Source organism: Nicotiana tabacum, chromosome 4 (assembly GCF_000715075.1).
Source record: "Nicotiana tabacum cultivar K326 chromosome 4, ASM71507v2, whole genome shotgun sequence".
NCBI lineage: Eukaryota > Viridiplantae > Streptophyta > Magnoliopsida > Solanales > Solanaceae > Nicotiana > Nicotiana tabacum.
In genome coordinates this window covers 58,927,921-58,948,694 of record NC_134083.1, presented here as the reverse complement: position 1 = coordinate 58,948,694, position 20,774 = coordinate 58,927,921, and the positions used below count along the sequence as shown (strand labels likewise).

Here is a 20,774-nt window from a genome sequence, read left to right as displayed (position 1 = left end):
CCTCATATTTTGCCATTTTTGGGCCATAATACGAGAACTCGGACCGATTCCTATATTTTCGTGTGCTATACACGACGCCTTCTACGTAGGCTCGGGGCCCCGGACACAAGCCGCCTAAAATTTATTCTTACAATAGAAAACGACCTAAGGAACATTGGTCACCGACCCGCCATGCCCTTTCCTCATTTTGTGGCATTTTTGGGCCATAATACCAGAACTCGGCCTGATTCCCATATTTTCGTGTGCATGCCTTCCGCATGGTCCCGTGCCCCCAGACCCAGATCACCTATAATTTATCCAGACAATAGAATACAACCTATGGAATATTGTTCATCGACTCGCCATGACAGTTCCTCATTTTTGTTAATATTTTTGCCATAATACGAGAACTCGGCCCGATTTATATATTTTCGTGTGCTATAGATCACGCCTTCTGCGTGGGCCCGTTCCCCATGACCCGGACCGCCTAAATTTTATCTGTATAATAGAAAACAACATAAGGAACATTAGTCACCGACCCGCCATGATAGTTCCTCGTGGTTTTGCATTTGTGGGCCATAATACGAGAACTTGGCCCCATTCCCATATTTTCGTGTGCTATAGCCCACGCCTTCCGCGTGGGCTCAGGCCCCCGGACCCAGATCGCCTAAAATTTATCCGTACATAGAGTACGATCTAAGGAACATTGGTCGCTGACCCTCCATGACCGTTCCTCATTTTATGGCATTTTGGGCCATAATACGAGAACTCTAACCGATTCCCATATTTTCGTGTGCTATAGCCCACGCCTTCTGCGTGGGCTCAGGCCCCCGGACCCAGACTGCCTAAACTTTATCCTAAAAATAGAAAATGGCCTAAGGAACATTGGTCACCGACCTGCCATGACCGTTCCTCATTTTGTGGCATTTCTGGGCCATAATACAAGAACTCGTCCTGATTCCCATATTTTCGTGTGCTATAGCCCATGTCTTCCGCATGTCCCGAGCCCCAGGACCCGGATTGCCTAAAATTTATCCGGACTATATAATATGACCTAAGGAACATTGTTCACCGACCCGCCATGACTGTTCCTCATTTTTTGCCATTTTTGGGCCATAATACGAGAACTCGGACCGATTCTCATATTTTCATGTGCTATACACGACGCCTTCTGCGTAGGCTCAGGCCCCAGGACACAGACTGCCTAAAATTTATTTTGACAATAGAAAATGACCTAAGGAACATTGATCACCGACCCACCATGACCTTTCCTCATGACCTAAGGAACATTGATCACCGACCCACCATGACCTTTCCTCATTTTGTGGCATTTTTGGGCCATAATATCATAACTCGGCCCGATTTTCATATTTTTATGTGCTATAGCCCACTCCTTCCGCATGATCCCGTGTCCCCGGACCCGAATCGCCTAAAATTTATCCATACAATAAAATACGACCTAAGGAACATTGTTCACCAACCCGCCATGACAGTTTCTCATGTTTGGGCATTTTTGGGCCATAATACGAGAACTCGGCCTCATTCCCATATTTTCGTGTGCTATATCCCACGCCTTCCGAGTGGGCTCGGGTCCCCGGACCCAGACCGCCTAAAATTTATCCTAACAATAGAAAATGACCTAAGTAACATTGGTCACCGACCCATCATGACCGTTCCTCATTTTGTGGCATTTTTGGGCCATCATACCAGAACTTGGTCTGATTCCCATATTTTCGTGTGCTATAGCCCACGCCTTCCGCATGGTCCCATGTCCCCAGACCCAGATCGCCTAAAATTTATTCACACAATAGAATACGACCTAAGGAACATTGTTCACCAACCCTCTATGATAGTTCCTCATTTTTTGGATTTATTTGGCCATAAAATGAGAACTCAGCCCGATTCTCATATTTTCGTGTGCTATAGCTCACGCCCTCTGCATGGTCCCGTGCCCCCGGACCCGGATCACCTATAATTTATCCAGACAGTAAAATACAACCTAAGGAATATTGTTCATCGACCCGCCATGACAGTTCCTAACTTTTGGAATATTTTGGCCATAATACGAGAACGCGGCCCGATTTATATATTTTCATATGCTATAGATCACGCCTTCCGCGTGGGACCATTCCCCCGGACTCGGACCGCCTAAATTTTATATGGATAATATAAAGCAACCTGAGGAACATTAGTCACCGGCCCGCCATGAACGTTCCTCATAGTTTTGCATTTTAGTGCCATAATACGAGAACTCGACTTGATTCCCACATTTCCGTGTGCTATAGCCCACACCTTCCGCATGGTCCCGAGCCCCCAAACCCGGATCGCCTAAAATTTATCCGGACAATTGAATACGACCTAAGGAACATTGTTCACCGACCTGCCATGACATTTCCTCATGTTATGGCATTTTTGGGCCATAATACGAGAACTCGGCCTCATTCCCATATTTTCGTGTGCTATAGCTCACGCCTTCCGCATGGTCCCGTGTCCCCGTACCCGGATCGCCTAAAATTTATCCACATAATAGAATACGACCTAAGGAACATTGTTCACCAACCCTCCATGACAGTTCCTCATTTTTTGGATTAATTTGGCCATAAAACTAGAACTCGGCCCGATTCCCATATTTTCGTGTGCTATAAACCACGCCTTCCGCATGGTGCCGTTCCCCCGGACCTGGATCGCCTATAATTCATCCAGACAATAGAATACAACCTAAGGAATATTGTTCATCAACTCACCATGACAGTTCCTCATTGTTTTGAATATTTTGTCCATAATATGAGAACTCGGCCCGATTTATATATTTTTGTGTGCTATAGATCACGCCTTCCGCATGGGCCCGTTCCCCAGGACCCGGACCGCCTAAATTTTATCTGGGTAATAGAAAACAACATAAGGAACATTAGTCACCAACCCACCATGACCGTTACTCATTGTTTTGCATTTTTGTGCCATAATACGAGAAATCGACTTGATTCCCATATTTTTGTGTGCTATAGCCCATGCCTTCCGCATGGTCCCGAGCCCCCGGACCCGGATCGCCTAAAATTTATTCGGAAAATAAAATACGACCTAAGGAACATTGTTCACTGACCCACTATGACAGTTCCTCATGTTTTGGCATTTTTGGGCCATAATACGAGAACTCGGCCTCATTTTCATATTTTTGTGCGGTATAGCCCACGCCTTCCGCGTGGGCTCAGGCCCCCGGACCTAGATCGCCTAGAATTTATCTGTATAATAGAGTACAACCTAAGGAACATTGATCACCGTCCCTCCATAACCGTTCCTCATTTTATGGCATTTTTGGGTCATAATACGAGAACTCGGATCGATTCCCATATTTTCATGTGCTATAGCGCACGCTCTCTGCGTGGGCTCGGGCCCCCGGACCCAGACCGCCTAAACTTTATCCTGACAATATAAAATGGCCTAAGGAATATTGGTCACCGACCTACCATGACCGTTCTCATTTTGTGGTATTTCTGGGCCATAATACGAGAACTCGGCCCGATTCCCATATTTTCGTGTGCAATAGCCCACGTCTTCTGCATGGTCCCATGCCCCCGGACCCGGATCGCCTAAAATTTATCCGGACTATAGCATATGACCTAAGGAACATTATTCACCGACCCACCATGACAGTTCCTCATTTTTTGTCATTTTTGGGCCATAATACGAGAACTCGGCCCGATTCCCATATTTTCGTGTGCTATAGCCCACGCCTTCCGCATGGTCCCCAGCCCCCGGACCCGGATCGCCTTAAATTTATCCGGACAATAGAATATGACCTAAGAAACATTGTTCACTGACTCTCCATGGCAGTTACTCATGTTTGTGCATTTTTGGGCCATAATACGAAAAGTCGGCCTCATTCCCATATTTTCGTGTAGTATATAGCCCACGCCTTCCGCGTGGGCTCAGCCCCTGTCCCAGACCACCTAAAATTTATCCTGACAATAGAAAATGACCTAAGGAACATTGGTCACCGACCCGCCATGACCGTTCCTCATTTTGTGGCATTTTTGGGCCATAATACCAGAACTCGGCCCGATTCCCATATTTTCGTGTGCACGCCTTCCGCATGGTCCCGTGTCCCCAGACTTGGAACGCCTAAAATTTATCCACACAATAGAATACGACCTAAGGAACATTGTTCACCAACCCTCCAGGAAAGTTCCTCATTTTTTGGATTTATTTGGCCATAAAATGAGAACTCGGCCCGATTCCCATATTTTCGTGGGGCCCACGCCTTCCGCATGGTCTCGTGCCCCCGGACCCTGATCGCCTATTATTTATCTAGACAATAGAATACAACCTAAGGAATATTGTTCATCGACTCACCATGACAGTTCCTCATTTTTTAGAATATTTTGGCCATAATACGAGAACTCAGCCCGATTTATATATTTGCGTGTGCTATAGATCACGCCTTCCGTGTGGGCCCGTTCCCCCGGACCCGGACCTGCCTAAATTTTATCCGGATAATAGAAAACAACATAAGGAACATTATTCATCGACCCGCCATGACAGTTCCTCGTGGTTTGGCATTTGTGGGCCACAATACGAGAACTCGGCCTCATTCCCATATTTTCGTGTGCTATAGCCCACTCCTTCCGCGTGAGCTCAGGCCCCCGGACCCAGATCGCCTAAAATTTATCCGTACAATAGAGTACGACCTAAGGAACATTGGTCACCAACCCTCCATGACTGTTCCTCATTTTATGGCATTTTGGGCCATAATACGAGAACTCTGACCGATTCCCATATTTTCATGTGCTATAGCCCACGCCTTCTACGTGGGCTCGGGCCCCCGGACCCAGACCGCCTAAACTTTATCCAAACAATAGAAAATGGCCTAAAGAACATTGGTCACCGACCTGCCATGACCATTCCTCATTTTATGGCATTTCTGGGCCATAATACGAGAACTCGGCCCGATTCCCATATTTTCGTGTGCTATAGCCCATGTCTTCCGCATGTCCCGTGCCCCCGGACCCGGATCGAATAAAATTTATCCGGACTATAGAATATGAGCTAAGGAACATTGTTCACCGACCCGCCATGACAGTTCCTCATTTTTTGCCATTTTTGGGCCATAATACGAGAACTCGGACTGATTCCTATATTTTCGTGTGCTATACACGACGCCTTCTACGTAGGCTCGGGGCCCCGGACACAGACCGCCTAAAATTTATTCTTATAATAGAAAACGACCTAAGGAACATTGGTCACCGACCCGCCATGCCCTTTCCTCATTTTGTGGCATTTTTGGGCCATAATACCAGAACTCGGCCCGATTCCCATATTTTCGTATGCATGCCTTCCGCATGGTCCCGTGTCCCCGAACTCGGATCGCCTAAAATTTATCCGTATAATATAATACGACCTAAGTAACATTTTTCACCGACCCTCCATGACAGTTCCTCATGTTTTGGATTAATTTGGCCATAAAACTAGAACTCGGCCCGATTCCCATATTTTCGTGTGCTATAACCCACGCCTTCCGCATGGTCCCGTTCCCCCAGACCCGGACCGCCTAAAATTTATCCTGATAATAGAAAACAACCTAAAGAACTTTATTCATCGACCCGCCATGATCGTTCCTCATTATTTTGCATTTTTGGGCCATAATACGAAACTCGGCCTGATTCCCATATTTTTGTTTGCATAGCCCACGCCATCCGCATGGTCCCTATCCCCCGGACCCAAATCGCCTAAAATTTATTTGGACAATAGAATACGACCTAAGTAATATTGTTCACCGACCCTCCATGACAGTTCCTCATGTTTTGGCATTTTTGGGCCATAATACGGCAACTCGGCCTCATTCCCATATTTTCGTGTGCTATAGCTCACGCCTTCCTCATGGTCCCGTGCCCCCGGACCCGGATCGCCTAAAATTTATCCGGACTATAGAATACGACCTAAGGAATATTGTTCACCTACTCGCTATGACAGTTCCTCATTTTTTGGACTCGGCTCGATTCCCATATTTTCCTGTGCTATAGCCCACGCCTTCCGCGTGGGCTCGATCCTTATGGTTAATATTTAAAAAACGTGTAACTCATTTATGGAATTCAATTCTAAATTGAATTCTACAACTTAGTCAGTATTTTTAAAATAAAAACATGTAACTCATTTATGTAATTCAATTCTAAATTGAATTCTACAACTTAGTTGATGTTGAACTGCCATTGCCAACCCTATAAATAGCTCCTCTTTTTACCATTTATTACTTTTACATCTCCAATTTCCAAATCTTCTAAGTTTTTTCTCGCATCTTCTGAGTTCTTCATCTGTAAATCTATGATTTTCACTGCAAAATCCCTCTTTAGAACACCAAATCTTGTCATCTTCCTCTATCTTCAATTTTCAAATCCAAATGGCGAAAACATCAAAAATCGTTCCTCAAAAAGAAAAAGCTTCTTCTTCGCGGCCAGCCGACGATAAAACACCGGTGGAGCCACGGCCTGAGGAATGTGTTATCGGGGGGTTTGTTCTTTTCTCTAATTTTAAGATCAATAAAGCCTCACCGATTCCCGATCGATGCGAGCCAGTATCGAGATATATGTGCTCGATAACCGAGGAACATCTTAAATAGGTAAGGAAAGATTGCAACTGGGAGAACAAAGAAGTGATAATCCCGGCTCTCGAAGAAGATATTACTACTAATGTGAAAGGGTTTTTAAGTGTGTATACTTACCTTTTTATGTTGGGCCCCCTCGACCCTATTGTCATCGATTTTTGCCGCCAATACCAAATAATCCTAGGCCAAATCCATCCTTCTTTTTTGGCGGATCGTTATTCTGATCCTCTTCTTCGTGAACAAAGTCGAGGGGATGTCTTTCACCCTCGACCACCTCATTAGATTGTACAGCCCCTGCCTCTATCGAGGTGGGTAAATAAAACACCAGCATCGGGCTACCAAAGTATTATTCTCGAGCATAGACGAGGACAAGGATCGAGGCTGGATGGGCAGGTTTGTTCGAGTGAAGACTTCCGACCTAATCCCGGCCGAGAAGATTCCATTTCCCGAGGAATGGAATATGAAGCGTAATTATAATTCTACTATTAGCTCCTATTGTTTTGCTCCTTCATTTCTTTCTCACCGATATCTTTTTTTGCGATGTAGTAGTTGCTTGGATGCCCGGTGCAGTTCCTAACCTTAAGAGCTGGGTACGGGACCTGGCTTCGACCTCCACATATGCCGAGCGCTCGTGGCGCGATTTATCAAAGGGTCGATGGGAGGCCAAAAATCATGGTAAGCCTCTTTCCCATGTATTTGATGATTCTAACAAAATGTGTTTATTATACTTAACCAATTTTCTTGTGTGTAGGCCTGGGCAAAGATGCGGTTATGAGGCCCTCGTCTGGAGATGAAGAGACTCCCGGTTCCGAAACTGGCAAAGAACAACAAGAGAAAAAGGGCCTCTACTTCCGAGGATCCAGAACTTAAGACAAGGATGGCTCTTAAGCCAAGAAAGAAAACCATCCCTCTGACCAAAGAATCTGTTCGGTGTCTAAGGGAAGAAGAAGAAGAAGAAGAAGAAGAAGAAGAAGAAGAAGAAGAAGAAGAAGAAGAAGAAGAAGAAGAAGAAGAAGAAGAAGAAGAAGAAGAAGAAGAAGAAGAAGAAGAAGAAGAAGAAGAAGAAGAAGAATAATAATAATAATAATAATAATAATAATAATAATAATAATAATAATAATAATAATAATAATAATAATAATAATAATAATAATAATAAGAAGAAGAAGAAGAAGAAGAAGAAGAAGAAGAAGAAGAACAACAACAACAACAACAACAACAACAACAACAAGAAAACGACGGCTCCATACTGGTGGCCAGAGTGAATAAAACCATCAATGCCCCAAAGGCAGCTGGATCGATGGTGTTTTATAAGGCTCCGCCTTGATCTGAGGGAATATCGGAGAAGGATTAGGGAAAAGTCCCTGAATCGTTAGAGATCGAGAATTCCTCCCACCGAAGTCAACAAATGGTGGTATATCTGAAGGGGCCAGCCCTGAAGCTCTTCGAACCGAAAAGAACACCCCAAGTGACTCACTTGGGGCAATAGTAATAGGAGACTCACCCACTCTCCCTAGTTTATCCGAAGGGGCGATTTGGGAAGCCCAAGCTTTGGGGACCCTCGAGGTAGACAGGTCTCATGTGGGAGAGGACCCTTTCCGTGATTTGTTTACTAATATCGAGGATGTTTTCGTCCCTAGTGATGTATCGGGTCTTTTCTATGAAGTGCAGCAAGCTCTGGATCGGGTAAGCCTTAACTCCCTTAGTTGGTACCACCTTTATGTTTGTTTTTATTTTCTAACTGTTTTTCTTCTTTCTGCGTAGGCCTCAACGGTTCATCGGGAAGCATGTTCTCGGTCTCGAGCTGAGCTGAGTCAGTACGAGGTCGACCTCCAATGGGTCACGGAGGGGAGAAACGGCCTTAAACTCCTCTGTGGGCAAAGGGAAGAGGAAGTCAAGGACCTCCGAGCCGAGTTGGCCAAGGCTCACCAAGATTAGACTGACCTGAATGAGCAGGTAATGAAAATCTTAAAAACCCATGGTCTTGATTCGGGAACGGTGGCTAATATTTCGATCTCACGGCTGCAGCAAAAGCTTGAGGTAACCGGGCAGCTCCGTGAGGAGGTCGAGGTGATAAAGGCGAAGACCTTGGGGTGGAAAGATGGCATGGACTGCCTCACTATAGAAAAATAGACCGCTTTATCCCAATTGTCATCGGTTAAAAGTCAGCTACGAGGTATGAAGGAAAAAAGCTCGATTCAGGCGAAGAAAATAGAGGAACTCGAGGCTTGGTTGGCTTCTGAACTTGCAAAGGCCAAATCTGAAGCCGTAAAGGCAAAGGCCGAGGTAGAGGAGACCGTGGCCATCTATAGGGCTGATGCTGAAGCCACTCAAGTTCAAGCGAGAGAGGCAGCCAAGACTGCTCAAACTCGAGCACATTGGGTTTCTGAACTTGTCAAATGCCAATCTCGGAGGGAAACCCTCGAGGAGATCCATGCTCGAGGTTCGATCTTACCAAAGAGATAAAAAAGGCTAAAAAGCTTAAAGCCGATGCTGGAGCCCTGGCTTCTGATGATGATGATGATGATGATGATGGGAGAAAGAGTGGGTCTAAGAGTGGGTAGGAGCTAGATGGAGAAGAGACGTCTCCCGGAGATAATCAGGAACCTTAGGGTTTTTTATTTTTTATCTTTTTGTGTAGGGTCCTGATCGGACCTTGTAAATACCCATATATATGAAGATCTTTTCCTTTCCCGACTTGTCTTTGTTTAATTTTCTTCCTTGTGAAAAGTTTGTTTCATTCATGCCTTATGAAAGTTTTCACAAGTTCGAGGCTTAAGGTAATTTGTTCAAAGTCAAACCTTGTAGTCTTTATAACCGAGTGAGTGTTTGCTCGAACTTGAATTAAAATTATCCCTTAGGCTTAATATTCGAGTGTGTTTGGTTTCTCGAACTCGAAGTAAAAGTATCCCTTAGGCTTTATAGTAGTAATGTCACCCTTATGCTTAATAGTAGAGCGAGTGATTTCTCTAACTCGAAGTAAGAGTAGCCCTTAGGCTTAGTAGTCAAGTGAGTGCTTGCTCGAACTCGAAGTAATGTAGCCCATAGGATTTATGGTCGAGCGAGCGCTTGCTCAAACTCGAAGTAAGAGCCGCCCTTAGGCTTTATGGTCGAGTGAGTTATTGCTCAAGCTCAAAGTAAGATTAGCCCTTAGGCTTAGTAGTCGAGTGAGTGCTTTATCGAACTCGAAGTAATGTAGCCCGTAGGCTTTATGGTCGAGCGAGAGCTTGCTTGAACTCGAAGTAAGAGTAGCCCTTAGTCTTTATGGTCGAGTGAGTGATTACTCGAACTCGAAGTAATGTAGCCTTTAGGCTTTATGGTCAAGTGAGTATTTGCTCGAACTCAAAGTAAGAGTAGCCCTTAGGCTTAGTAGTCAAGTGAGTGCTTGCTCGAACTCGAAGTAATGTAGCCTGTAGGCTTTATGGTCAAGTGAGTGTTTGCTCGAACTCGAAGTAAGAGTAGCCCTTAGGCTTAGTAGTCGAGTGAGTGATTGCTCGAACTCGAAGTAATGTAGCCCGTAGTCATTATGGTTGAGTGAGTGTTTGCTCGAACTTGAAGTAAGAGTATCCCTTAGGCTTAGTAGTTGAGTGAGTGATTGCTCGAAATTGAAGTATTATAGCTCGTAGGCTTTATGGTCGAGTGAGTGTTTTCTCGAACTCAAAGTAAGAGTAGCCCTTAGGCTTAGTAGTCGAGTGAGTGATTGCCCGAACTCGAAGTAATGTAGCCCATAGGCTTTATGGTTGAGTGAGTGTTTGCTTGAACTCGAAGTAAGAGTATCCCTTAGGCTTAGTAGTCGAGTGAGTGATTGCTCGAACTCGAAGTATTGTAGACCATAGGCTTTATAGTCGAGTGAGTGTTTGCTCGAATTTGAAGTAAGAGTAGCCCTTAGGCTTAGTAGTCGAGTGAGTGATTTCTCGAACTCAAAGTATTGTAGCCCGTAGGATTTATGGTCGAGTGAGTGTTTGCTCGAACTCAAAGTAAGAGTAGCCCTTAGGCTTAGTAGTCGAGTGAGTGATTGCTCAAACTCGAAGTAATGTATCCCGTAGGCTTTATGGTCGAGTGAGTGTTTTCTTGAACTCGAAGTAAGAGTAGCCCTTAGGCTTAGTAGTCGAGTGAGTGTTTCCTTGAACTCGAAGTAATGTAGCCTGTAGACTTTATGGTCGAGTGAGTGTTTGCTCGAACTCGAAGTAAGAGTAGCCTTTAGGCTTAGTAGTCGAGTGAGTGATTGCTTGAACTCGAAGTATTGTAGCTCGTAGGCTTTATGGTCGGGTGAGTGTTTGCTCGAACTCGAAGTAAGAGTAGCCCTTAGGCTTAGTAGTAAAGTGAGTGATTGCTCGAACTCGAAGTAATGTAGCCCGTAGGCTTAGTGGTGCTTGATCTCCGGTCATGGTCGGCCCTTAAGCTTGTTTGAACATGAAGTAGAAAGATCTTTTTGAGATATGAGACTAAGGTAAAGAAGAAATTTCTCTTTATAAGTCATTATACATGTGTTTTTGTGCCAGGGCTCGAGCAAAACTACGCGGGCATGGTTCATTCGACCATTTGACCCTTACACTCTTTCCTATCGAGACCATGTTTGACATGAAGTAACTTTCTTGTATCGAACTTGATTTATTCGATGGCAATGCCCCCCAGTATTCGAGGTTGATTGTAAAGAGGCCTTGGATACTGTTGAGTTGTTCAAAGTTAGAACGATCAATGGTTGCCTCATTAAAAACCTTGCCGAAAAATCCATTTGGTACAAAACCGGTCTAAGGGAAAAAGAGTGCAACACGTGCTTTCAGGCCTAAAGGCTTCGGGTTAAATAATCCATCCATGTTCCTGGTCGAACTCCTGTGAGGGTTAGTTTCAAAATATAAATGAACATGAGAGGTCGTACCTTAGCAGTAGTATCGTTTTAGATGAAACACGTTCTAATTTCTTGGTAGTTTTTGCCGTTTATCATACTGAGCTTGTAGGATCCTTTACCGATGATTTTGAGAACCTGATACGGTCCTTCCTAGTTCGGATCCAATTTTCCTTCATTTGGATTCTGGGTGTTGAGGGTGACTTTCCTTAGCACTAAGTCCCTGATTTTAAAATGGCGAAGATTGGTTCTTCGATTATAGTATCTTTCAATCCGCTGTTTTTGGACGGCCAATCAGACGAGAGTTGCTTCTCATTTTTTGTCAAATAATTCAAGGCTCGTGTTCATTGTTTCGTTATTCGACTCATTTATAGCATACAAAAATCCAACTCTAGGTTCTTTGACCTCAACCGGGATAAGAGCTTTTGCGCCATAAACCAATGAGAATGGTGTTGCTCCGGTACTGGATTTCAATGTTGTTCGGTATGCCCACAAGACCTCGGGTAGTATTTCTCTCCATTTTCCTTTAGCGTCGGTTAATCTTTTCTTACGATTTTGGATGATGGTTTTGTTTGTCGATTCAACCTGTCTGTTCCCGCTAGGATGATAAGGTGTTGATAGGATCCTTTTGATTTTGTGATCCTCGAGAAATTTAGTTACTTTGCTGCCGATGAATTGCTTTCTATTATCACATACAATCTCGGATGGCATCCCAAACCAACATATGATGTGGTCCCAAATGAAGTCTATTACTTCCTTTTCTCTGACTTTCTCGAAAGCCTGTTCTTCAACCCATTTAGAGAAATAATCAATCATAAATAAAATAAATTGAGCCTTACCTGGGGCCGATGGGAGGGGGCTGACGATGTCCATCCCCCATTTCATGAAAGGCCATGGAGATAGGACCGAGTGGAGAAGTTCCCCGGGTTGATGAATCATGGGCGCATGTCTTTGGCATTTGTCGCATTTTTGAACGAATTCCTTTGCATCCTTGTTCATATTGGTCCAATAATACCCTGCTCTGATTATTTTGTGGACCAACGAATTAGCACCGGAATGATTTCCACAAGTGTCTTCGTGAATTTCACGTAAGATGTAATCAGTGTCTCCCAATCCCAAACATATTGCTAATGGACCATCGAACGTCCTCCTATATAGCGTTCCGTCTTCGGACAAGGTGAACCGTGTTGCCTTTGTGCGCAGAGCCCTTGATTCTTTTGGATTTGATGGAAGCTTTCCGTTCTTGAAGTACTCTATGTATTTGTTTCTCCAATCCTAGGTTAAACTCGTGGAGTTTATCTCGGCGTGTCCTTCTTCGATTACCGATTTTATGAGTTGTACGAAAGTCCCCGAGTTGAGTTCGTCATCTTCGACCGATGAACCTAAGTTTGCAAGAGTGTCGGCCTCACTGTTCTGCTCCCGAAGTACATGTTGCAAAGTCCATTCCTTAAATCGATGTAGAGTCACTTGTAATTTATCCAAGTACCTCTGCATTCGATCTTCTCGGACTTCAAAAGTCTCGATGACTTGATTTACCACGATGAGGGAATCACATTTAGCCTCTATGACCTCGGCTCCCAAACTTTTGGCTAGTTCGAGACCTGCAATCACGGCCTCATACTCGGCTCATTGTTAGTCAATTTTGTAGTTTTAATAGACTGTCTAACTACATTACTTGTGGGTGATTTTAGTACGATTCCCAGTCCGGACCCCTTTGCATTCGATGCACCGTCCGTAAAGAGGGTCCAGATCATGAAGTGGTACCCAATTTTATTAGTAATTCCTTTTCAATCTCGGGTATGAAGGCCGGCGTAAAGTCAACCACGAAGTCTGCTAAAATTTGAGATTTAATAGCGATTCGGGGTCGATACTCGATGTCATACCTGCCGATCTCTATGGCCCATTTAGCCAGTTGACCTGAAAGCTCAGGTTTGTGTAAAATATTTCGTAGAGGATAAGTTGTTACAACATGTATCAGATGGCACTGGAAATACGGTTTTAATTTTCTAGAGGCACTTATTAAAGCAATCGCTAATTTTTCTAAGTGTGGATATCTAGTTTCGGCCTCGCCTAAAGTTCGACTGACATAATAAATAGGGAATTGCGTACCTCGTTCTTCTCGAATTCGGACTCCACTTACCATTATCACTAAGACAGCTAGATATAGATAGAGTTGTTCGTCTGCCTTCGGGGTATGAAGCAATGGAGGTCTCGATAAATACCGTTTTAGCTCTTCCAAAGCCTGCTGACATTCCGGAGTCCATGCAAAATTGCTTTTCTTTTTAAGTAGAGAGAAAAATCGGTGGCTCTTATCTGAGGATCTCGAAATCAATCGTCCTATGGTGGCTATCCGTCCCGTTAGCCTCTATACAACCTTTACATTATCTACCACTGTGATGTCCTCGATAGCTTTGATTTCATCGGGGTTAATCTCGATTTCTCGATTGGACACCATGAAACCGAGAAACTTGCCCGAGCCAACCTCGAATGCACATTTTTCGGGATTGAGCTTCATCTTGTACTTCTTAGTATGTCGAAAGTTTCCTACAAATGCTTTAAATGGTACTCTGCTCATAGGGATTTAACTAACATGTCATCAATATAAACTTCCATTGATTTTCCTATTTTTTTTTCGAACATTCGGTTTACTAGGCATTGATAAGTTGCACCGGCCTTTTTTAGACCGAACAACATTACATTATAATAGTAAGTCCCGTACTTAGTGATAAACGGGGTCTTTTCCTGATCCTCCAGGTTCATCTGTATTTGGTTATACACGGAATAGGCATCGAGAAAACTGAGAGTCTCGTGGCCGGCCGTGGCATCGATCATACGATCGATATTAGGCAAAGGAAAAGAATCCTTAGGGCATCCTTTATCAGGTCTTTATAATCTATACACATTCTACATTTGTTCCCCTTTTGAGGGACTACCACCACATTTGCTAGCCATTCGGGGTATTTTACTTCCCGAATGGACCCTATTTTAAGAAGTTTGGTTACCTCGTCTTTGATGAAGGCATGTTTGACCTCGGACTGGGGCCTTCTCTTTTGTTTTATCAGATGGAATTTTGGGTCCAAGATTAGCCTATGAGTGGTGATTCCTGGTGGGATCCCTGTCATGTCAAGATGGGACCAAGCGAAATAGCTCATATTAGCTATAAGAAATTGAATAAACTTTTTCCTAAGCTCGGGGTCTAACCCCATGCCTAGGTATACCTTTCGTTCGGGAAGATGTTAGACTAGCGTGACTTGCTCTAGTTCTTCGAACGTTGATTGGGTAGTGTCGGAATCATCGAGGACCACGAAGGATCGAAGGATCCCATGTTCATCATCTTCGTCAGTCTTCTGATTCTCTAGTAGGGTCGAAGCTGACGTTTGTGATTACTATTTGGTATCACAGTCCCCCTTCGATTCCAATCCTTTTATCGATGATAGTGAAGATATAGGAATTACTTCCTCGACGGCAAATATTTCTCTTGCGGCTGGTTGTTCTCCGTAAACTATTTTGACTCCCTCCGATGTTGGGAATTTCAGAACCTGGTGGAGGGTCGAAGGTACAACTCTCATATTGTGGATTCACGGTCTTCCAAAAAGGGCGTTGTACCTCATATCACCTTGGATTACGTGAAACTTCATTTCTTGGACGGTTCCAGCCATGTTTATTGGAAGAATTATATCACCTTTGGTAGTTTCACATGCCATATTGAATCCGTTTAGAACCAGGGTGACGGGCACGACCTGGTCCTATAGATCGAGCTGCTCTACGACCTTCGATCTAATAATGTTGGCCGAGCTACCTGGATCGATTAACACACGCTTAACTTGAGTTTTATTCATAAGTACATATATTACCAGTGCATCGTTATGAGGTTGCATGACTCCTTATGCATCTTCATCATTAAAGGATAGGGTTCCAATGGGTGCGTAATCCTGAGTTCAAGATCGCTTCTCTCTTATAACCGACATCTTAGTGCGTTTAAGCACCGGCCACTAAGGGATATTGATCCCACTGATGATCATGTGGATGATGTGTTGTGGCTCTTCTTGTTCGTTCTGTCTACTGAATTCCCTGTTTTTGAAATGGTTTTTAGCCCTGTCACTTAAAAATTCTCGAAGGTGACCTTTATTGAATAACCGGGCTACCTCCTCTCCTAGTTTCCTGCAATCTTCCGTTCTGTGGCCATGAGTGCCATGATATGATTGGGATTCCTCTAGGCAGGATCGGTCTGCATAGGTCGAGGCCATTTAGTATCTTTGATGTGTTTGATAACCGACACGATGGCGGATGCATCGATGCTGAAGTTTGACTCCGATAACCGTAGTGCTTCCTTAGGTCCGGTATGCCTGTCGAACCCATTTCTGTTCATTAGCCCCCGAGACCCTTGGCCTCGATCACTTCTTTTATTGCTTTGTACGAGGTTACGTCTTGGTTCGTTCCCCCTATGGTCTCCACTATATGGTCGGTATCGGTCCCTGATCGGCCCTAGTTCTCGATTGATGTCCCTTTTAACAACGGACCCAGAACCCAACTGATCGTCTTCGACTCTAATTTTCGATTAATATCGAATGTGCACATCAGCCCAAGTAATAGCTAGGTACTCGATCAGGTTATGCTTCAACCATCGTCAAGCCATCGAACTTCGTTCGTTTAGACCTTGAGTGAAAGCTTGAACAGCCAAATCGTCTGTGACTAGTGGTAGATCCATTCGTTCCATTTGGAAACGAGATACGAATTCTCTTAGCATCTCATTATCTTTTTGTCTCACCTTGAACAGGTCTGACTTCCTGGTCTCAACCTTTATGGCCCCTGCATGTACTTTTACAAAAGAATCTGCAAGCATCGCAAAAGAATCGATAGAGTTAGGCGGTAAATTATGATACCATATCATTGCTCCCTTTGAAAGGGTTTCACCGAATCTTTTTAATAATACAGATTCGATTTCGTCGTCTTCTAGATCGTTCCCTTTAATGGCACATGTGTATGAGATAACGTGTTTGTTGGGTCGGTTGTCCCATTATATTTAGGAATCTCGAGCATGCGGAATTTTTTGGGGATCATTTTTGGAGCTGCACTCGGGGGAAAGGGCTTTTGCATGAATTTTTTGGAATCCAACCCTTTCAACACTAGTGGTGCCCCCGGAATCTGATCGACCCTGGAGTTATACGTTTCCATTTTTTTGTCGTTTGCTTCGATCCTCCTTTCTCCTGACTCTATTCGTTTTGTCAGTTCCTCGAGTATCTTAGCAATTTCGGGATTAGTCCCCGATTTTTACTCATTTGACCTTACTATAGCTAGCTCCGTTCTGTGGGTGACTTCTCGGGGTAGACTGGGCTCCAGCCTGCTCGGTGCCTGGGTTTGACTCTGCAACTGATCTATTGCTACCTGTTGAGCTTGCAACATTTCGAAAATCATACGCAAGCTGATTCCATTTTCCTCAACGTTTTGGGTATTACAAGCTGCAGATCGAGTTCTACCATGAATGTCATTTTCAGGGTCGGAACGTTGGTTTGCATCGATGGCCACATGCGAATTAACATTTATTGGCGCTTTGATCTGAGCTCCAACGGTATTGACGAGCGACCTTTCCTCCCCGGGCATCAAGTTGTTGTTTTCATCTTGAAGGCCAGCTTCGTTGTCGATAGGTAGGGTCATTAATTGAGAGTTCGTTGTTTCTAACCTGAAATCAAAGACACTTTCGAGAGAAAGCATAAAATGGTGTGTTTTGTAAAGATTCGTACCAAATAACCACTGTTATCCTTAGCCCCACGGTGGGCGCCAAACTGTTTACCCGAAAAACGGATATAGTTGAATTTGTACGTAGTTCTAAGGGTATGTGGTATAACTTAATGCAAATCGTAAGGATAGATAAAAAAAATATCAAATATGGGCTGTAAAGAATGAAAAAAAAGCAAGGTTGGAAAGAAAATGATTTTATGAACAAGCAAGATGAATCAATGTATGAAGCTCACAAGAGGATAATCTCTACTGTATTTCACTATGAATATCAATAGTATCTGAGTTTGAGAGTGTATGAATGCCTTAATAGTTGCATGCCTTATAGAAATAATAATCATCCCTCTTATAGTGGAGGGATCCTACTTTGGATATAATTAAAAATACATAGTGGGGAACCCATGATAAATTAGATTTTTCCTAATTTCTGCCGAGATTCTCTCCCTTAGTGCGGCTGTAACGGCTTTTGTCTCTTGGCTCGATCTTGATCAGACTTGGTATTGGTCGATCTCCAGATTTAGAGCTTGATATTTACTTGAGCTCGATATTGACTCGAGGCCCGGTATTGATTTGGGGCCCGGTATTGGCTTGGGCTCAGTATTGGTCAGTCTCTGGCTCTTAAGCTCGATATTGACTCGAGGCCCGGTATTGACTTGGGGCCTGGTATTGGCTTGGGCTCAGTATTGGTCAGTCTCTAGCTCTTAAGCTCGATAATGCCGCTTTGCATCATAGTTCGATTTGGACTTGAGCTCGGTAATTACTTCGAGCTCGGTATTTGATTGGTCCCAGAAATTTGAGCTCGGTAACCTGGCTTTAGATCTCATCTCGATATTATGAAGATGACCTTCGGTCCATTATGTTCCATTCATGACTAATCATACGAAGGTCGAAACCGGTTTTGACCGTATACAATCTCTTTGATATTTCACTTTATGAAGCTGTAGTTATTTCTGGTAATGTTAAGATTAAGAACCGCTACCCTCCACTTCCAACCAAGAGGTTGTGAGGTCGAGTCACCCTAAGAGCAAGGAGGGGAGTTCTTAGAGGGAGGGAGCCGAGGGTCTATCGGAAACAGCCTCTCTACCCTAGGGTAGGGGTAAGGTCTGCGTACACACTACCCTCCCCAGACCTCACTAGTGGGATTATACTGGATTGTTGTTGTTGTTGTTGTTGTTGTTAAGATTAAGTTGTTAAGATTAAGAACCGCGCGCTAAAGAGAAGGACAATCGCAAGGGAAAAGTATGAAGAAGATAGATCTTTAATGAGTGAAACTAAATCTACTTAGCATGAACTTCGCATCTCTTATTTCACGAAGCCAAATGCAATTTTTTTTATTTCAAATTTGAGCAATCAAAAAAAAATCGAGGGTGTTTTGCTAAGCTTATAAGCTCGTCAAATTACTACTCCTAGCTTGTAAGTACTTTTTTGGTTAGTATATCTTCTATGCTCTGTAGTTTTTGCTTCAATATTTGCACTTCCCGTAGCCTGAAATTTCAAGATTCAATGATACAAAGAATGAAAGAAATCTAATCATTAAACTCTCAGAACATGATTTGAAATCAAAGCAACTTAACCACCCCAACTTACTTGGATCTCTAGTGGTGACAGCTCCAGTTCTTTAAAATCACAATCATAACCATACTTTCCACTAGCTTGATAGTAAGCATTCATGGCCTAAGTAGCCAGAGGCGGAACTAGGATTTTAAGCTTCTGGGTTCGGAATTCTAAGCATTTTAAGTTATTGAGTTCTAAATTATTAAATTGTAGCTTAAGTTTGAACCAAAGCTACTGGGTTCGCCAAACCCGTAGCCAGGACACTGGTTCCGTTCCTGTAAGCAGCATGAGCTCGAGCAGTGTTGGGAAGAAAGCATGCACCCCTAAATTGGATAGGTTTACAGTCGAAACCCAATCCGCAAACATAATCAATGTTTCTCTGCAATGCTTCCTTATTTGTTCCTAATTTCGGAAGACACCATGTTTTTCCCTTACCAGGCGTAGGCGCTGGTGTTATTGGATTAATAGGTGCAGCCTTTGTTGTCGAGTAAGATGGAAAATTCGCTTTCGCCTGCAGACCAGTGTCAATTTCACAAACACATCAAGCACACGTACAGGAGTATTAACAACAATGTTCTACTATTAGTGTGACTATGATCAGTAATGGCAGAAGCATTGGCGGCATTAGCTACCATTGGACGTAGGATTCCTATATCATAAACTGGCGTCATATCAGGCTTGAACAACCCAAAGTTTCTTTCACAAGTTGGCCCTGATTTTAAATCCTCATTGAAAAGTGCAAAAATGTACGTTTCAAATGTCCTGTTAGGCATTTGTGGTGTCCCAACTCCAGACATCACGTGTTGCATGAGCTTTCTGTTGTATTCAGCCGCGCTTTCAGCGTCTACTCCAACTTGCCCTGAATCTCCTTTCGATGGCCACCCAGTTTCTGCAATAACAATCTCTATATCTTCAAAATCCAGGAGCTTCAGGGCCGAGTAGACGGCGTCTAACTGTGCATCCAACATGTTCATGTAGGTGAGTCGTGTGTTTTCGTCGAACACTCCTGGATTAGGCCTGAAGAGTGCATAATCTAGTGTGTTTTCAGAAGAACCAAAAAATGGGTAGGGGTTTATCATAAATGGTGATTTAGTAGCTCTGAGGAAGCTAAGCAATGGCTTGAGAACATGGGTATCATATCCTTGTCTAAATTTCCCAGTGGAAGGTGGGCTTGAACTTGCGAGTATGCCAAGGGAATGTGGCGTAGAAATTTGGATGTGACGGTCCAAGGATCTTTCAACAAGGGCAGCGTGGAGTGTTTCCGTAGCAGGAACTAGGTTCCCAATAAGTAACTTGTTGGCAGTTGAAATTACTTCATTGCCAACAAGTATTCTTACTACGTTGGTGGCAGGGATGTGAGGCAGGACGTTAATTTCCACCCATTGTCGGGCAAAACTTAACTTGGTAAGGTGTGGAATTAAGTCGTTGGGGAAGTTTACAGTCACTGCAATACCAGTGTGAGCAAACGCTTTCAAGATTTCTGGATTGGCATCAAAGAGTCTCACGCGACGGATAAAGGTGGATTCAAGGAGGAAGCGCGCGACTTGGACTGGTGGAGGAAGGTCGTCAGCAACTGTGCCATAATCGATACCAATTGTTCCTTCAACTCCTATTACAAAAAAGAGAAGCTCTAATTATATCCACTGACAGTGTATATAAAGCACATGTTATGAACTCAGTGGCATGCATTTGAATGCTTTGAGTTGATAACCAAAAGGACTTGCTTACCTTGAATTAAAATTGGTGTAAGGAGGAAAAGCAATGCGCCGAGAAGATGAACTAAGGGTGAGTATAAGACCTTCGCCATTACTGCGCTTGGTTGTTGCAGGTTGCTGCAAATATGTCCGCATGTCAGCAGCTTGGCTGAAGAAAGGCACCTGTGCTAGATGCTTTCCTTTGGAAATTGGCATTCAGAATGATGTTATGGGTTGTCAAGTGCGGAAAGGTATATTCATAGACCAAGTACTACAAGAGGGGAATCTCTTCTTTTACGCTTTGGCAAATATGGATATGAGATACACCCCTTAGATCTTACCATAGGAATATGCTAGTTCTTGTATTAGA

General features: G+C 43.7%; 1 protein-coding gene across 1 annotated transcript; it reads right to left on the bottom strand.

The window, feature by feature from the left end:
- Positions 1-19,154: 19,154 nt before the first annotated feature.
- On the bottom strand, positions 19,155-20,517 carry LOC107810566 (glucan endo-1,3-beta-glucosidase-like). The gene is made up of 2 exons (XM_075250841.1): positions 20,439-20,517; positions 19,155-20,319 (listed from the first exon to the last, which is right to left on the bottom strand). The coding sequence occupies exons 1-2, from the start codon at positions 20,515-20,517 to the stop codon at positions 19,241-19,243; spliced, it is 1,158 nt and encodes a 385-aa protein (XP_075106942.1). The 3' UTR covers positions 19,155-19,240.
- Positions 20,518-20,774: the final 257 nt, after the last annotated feature.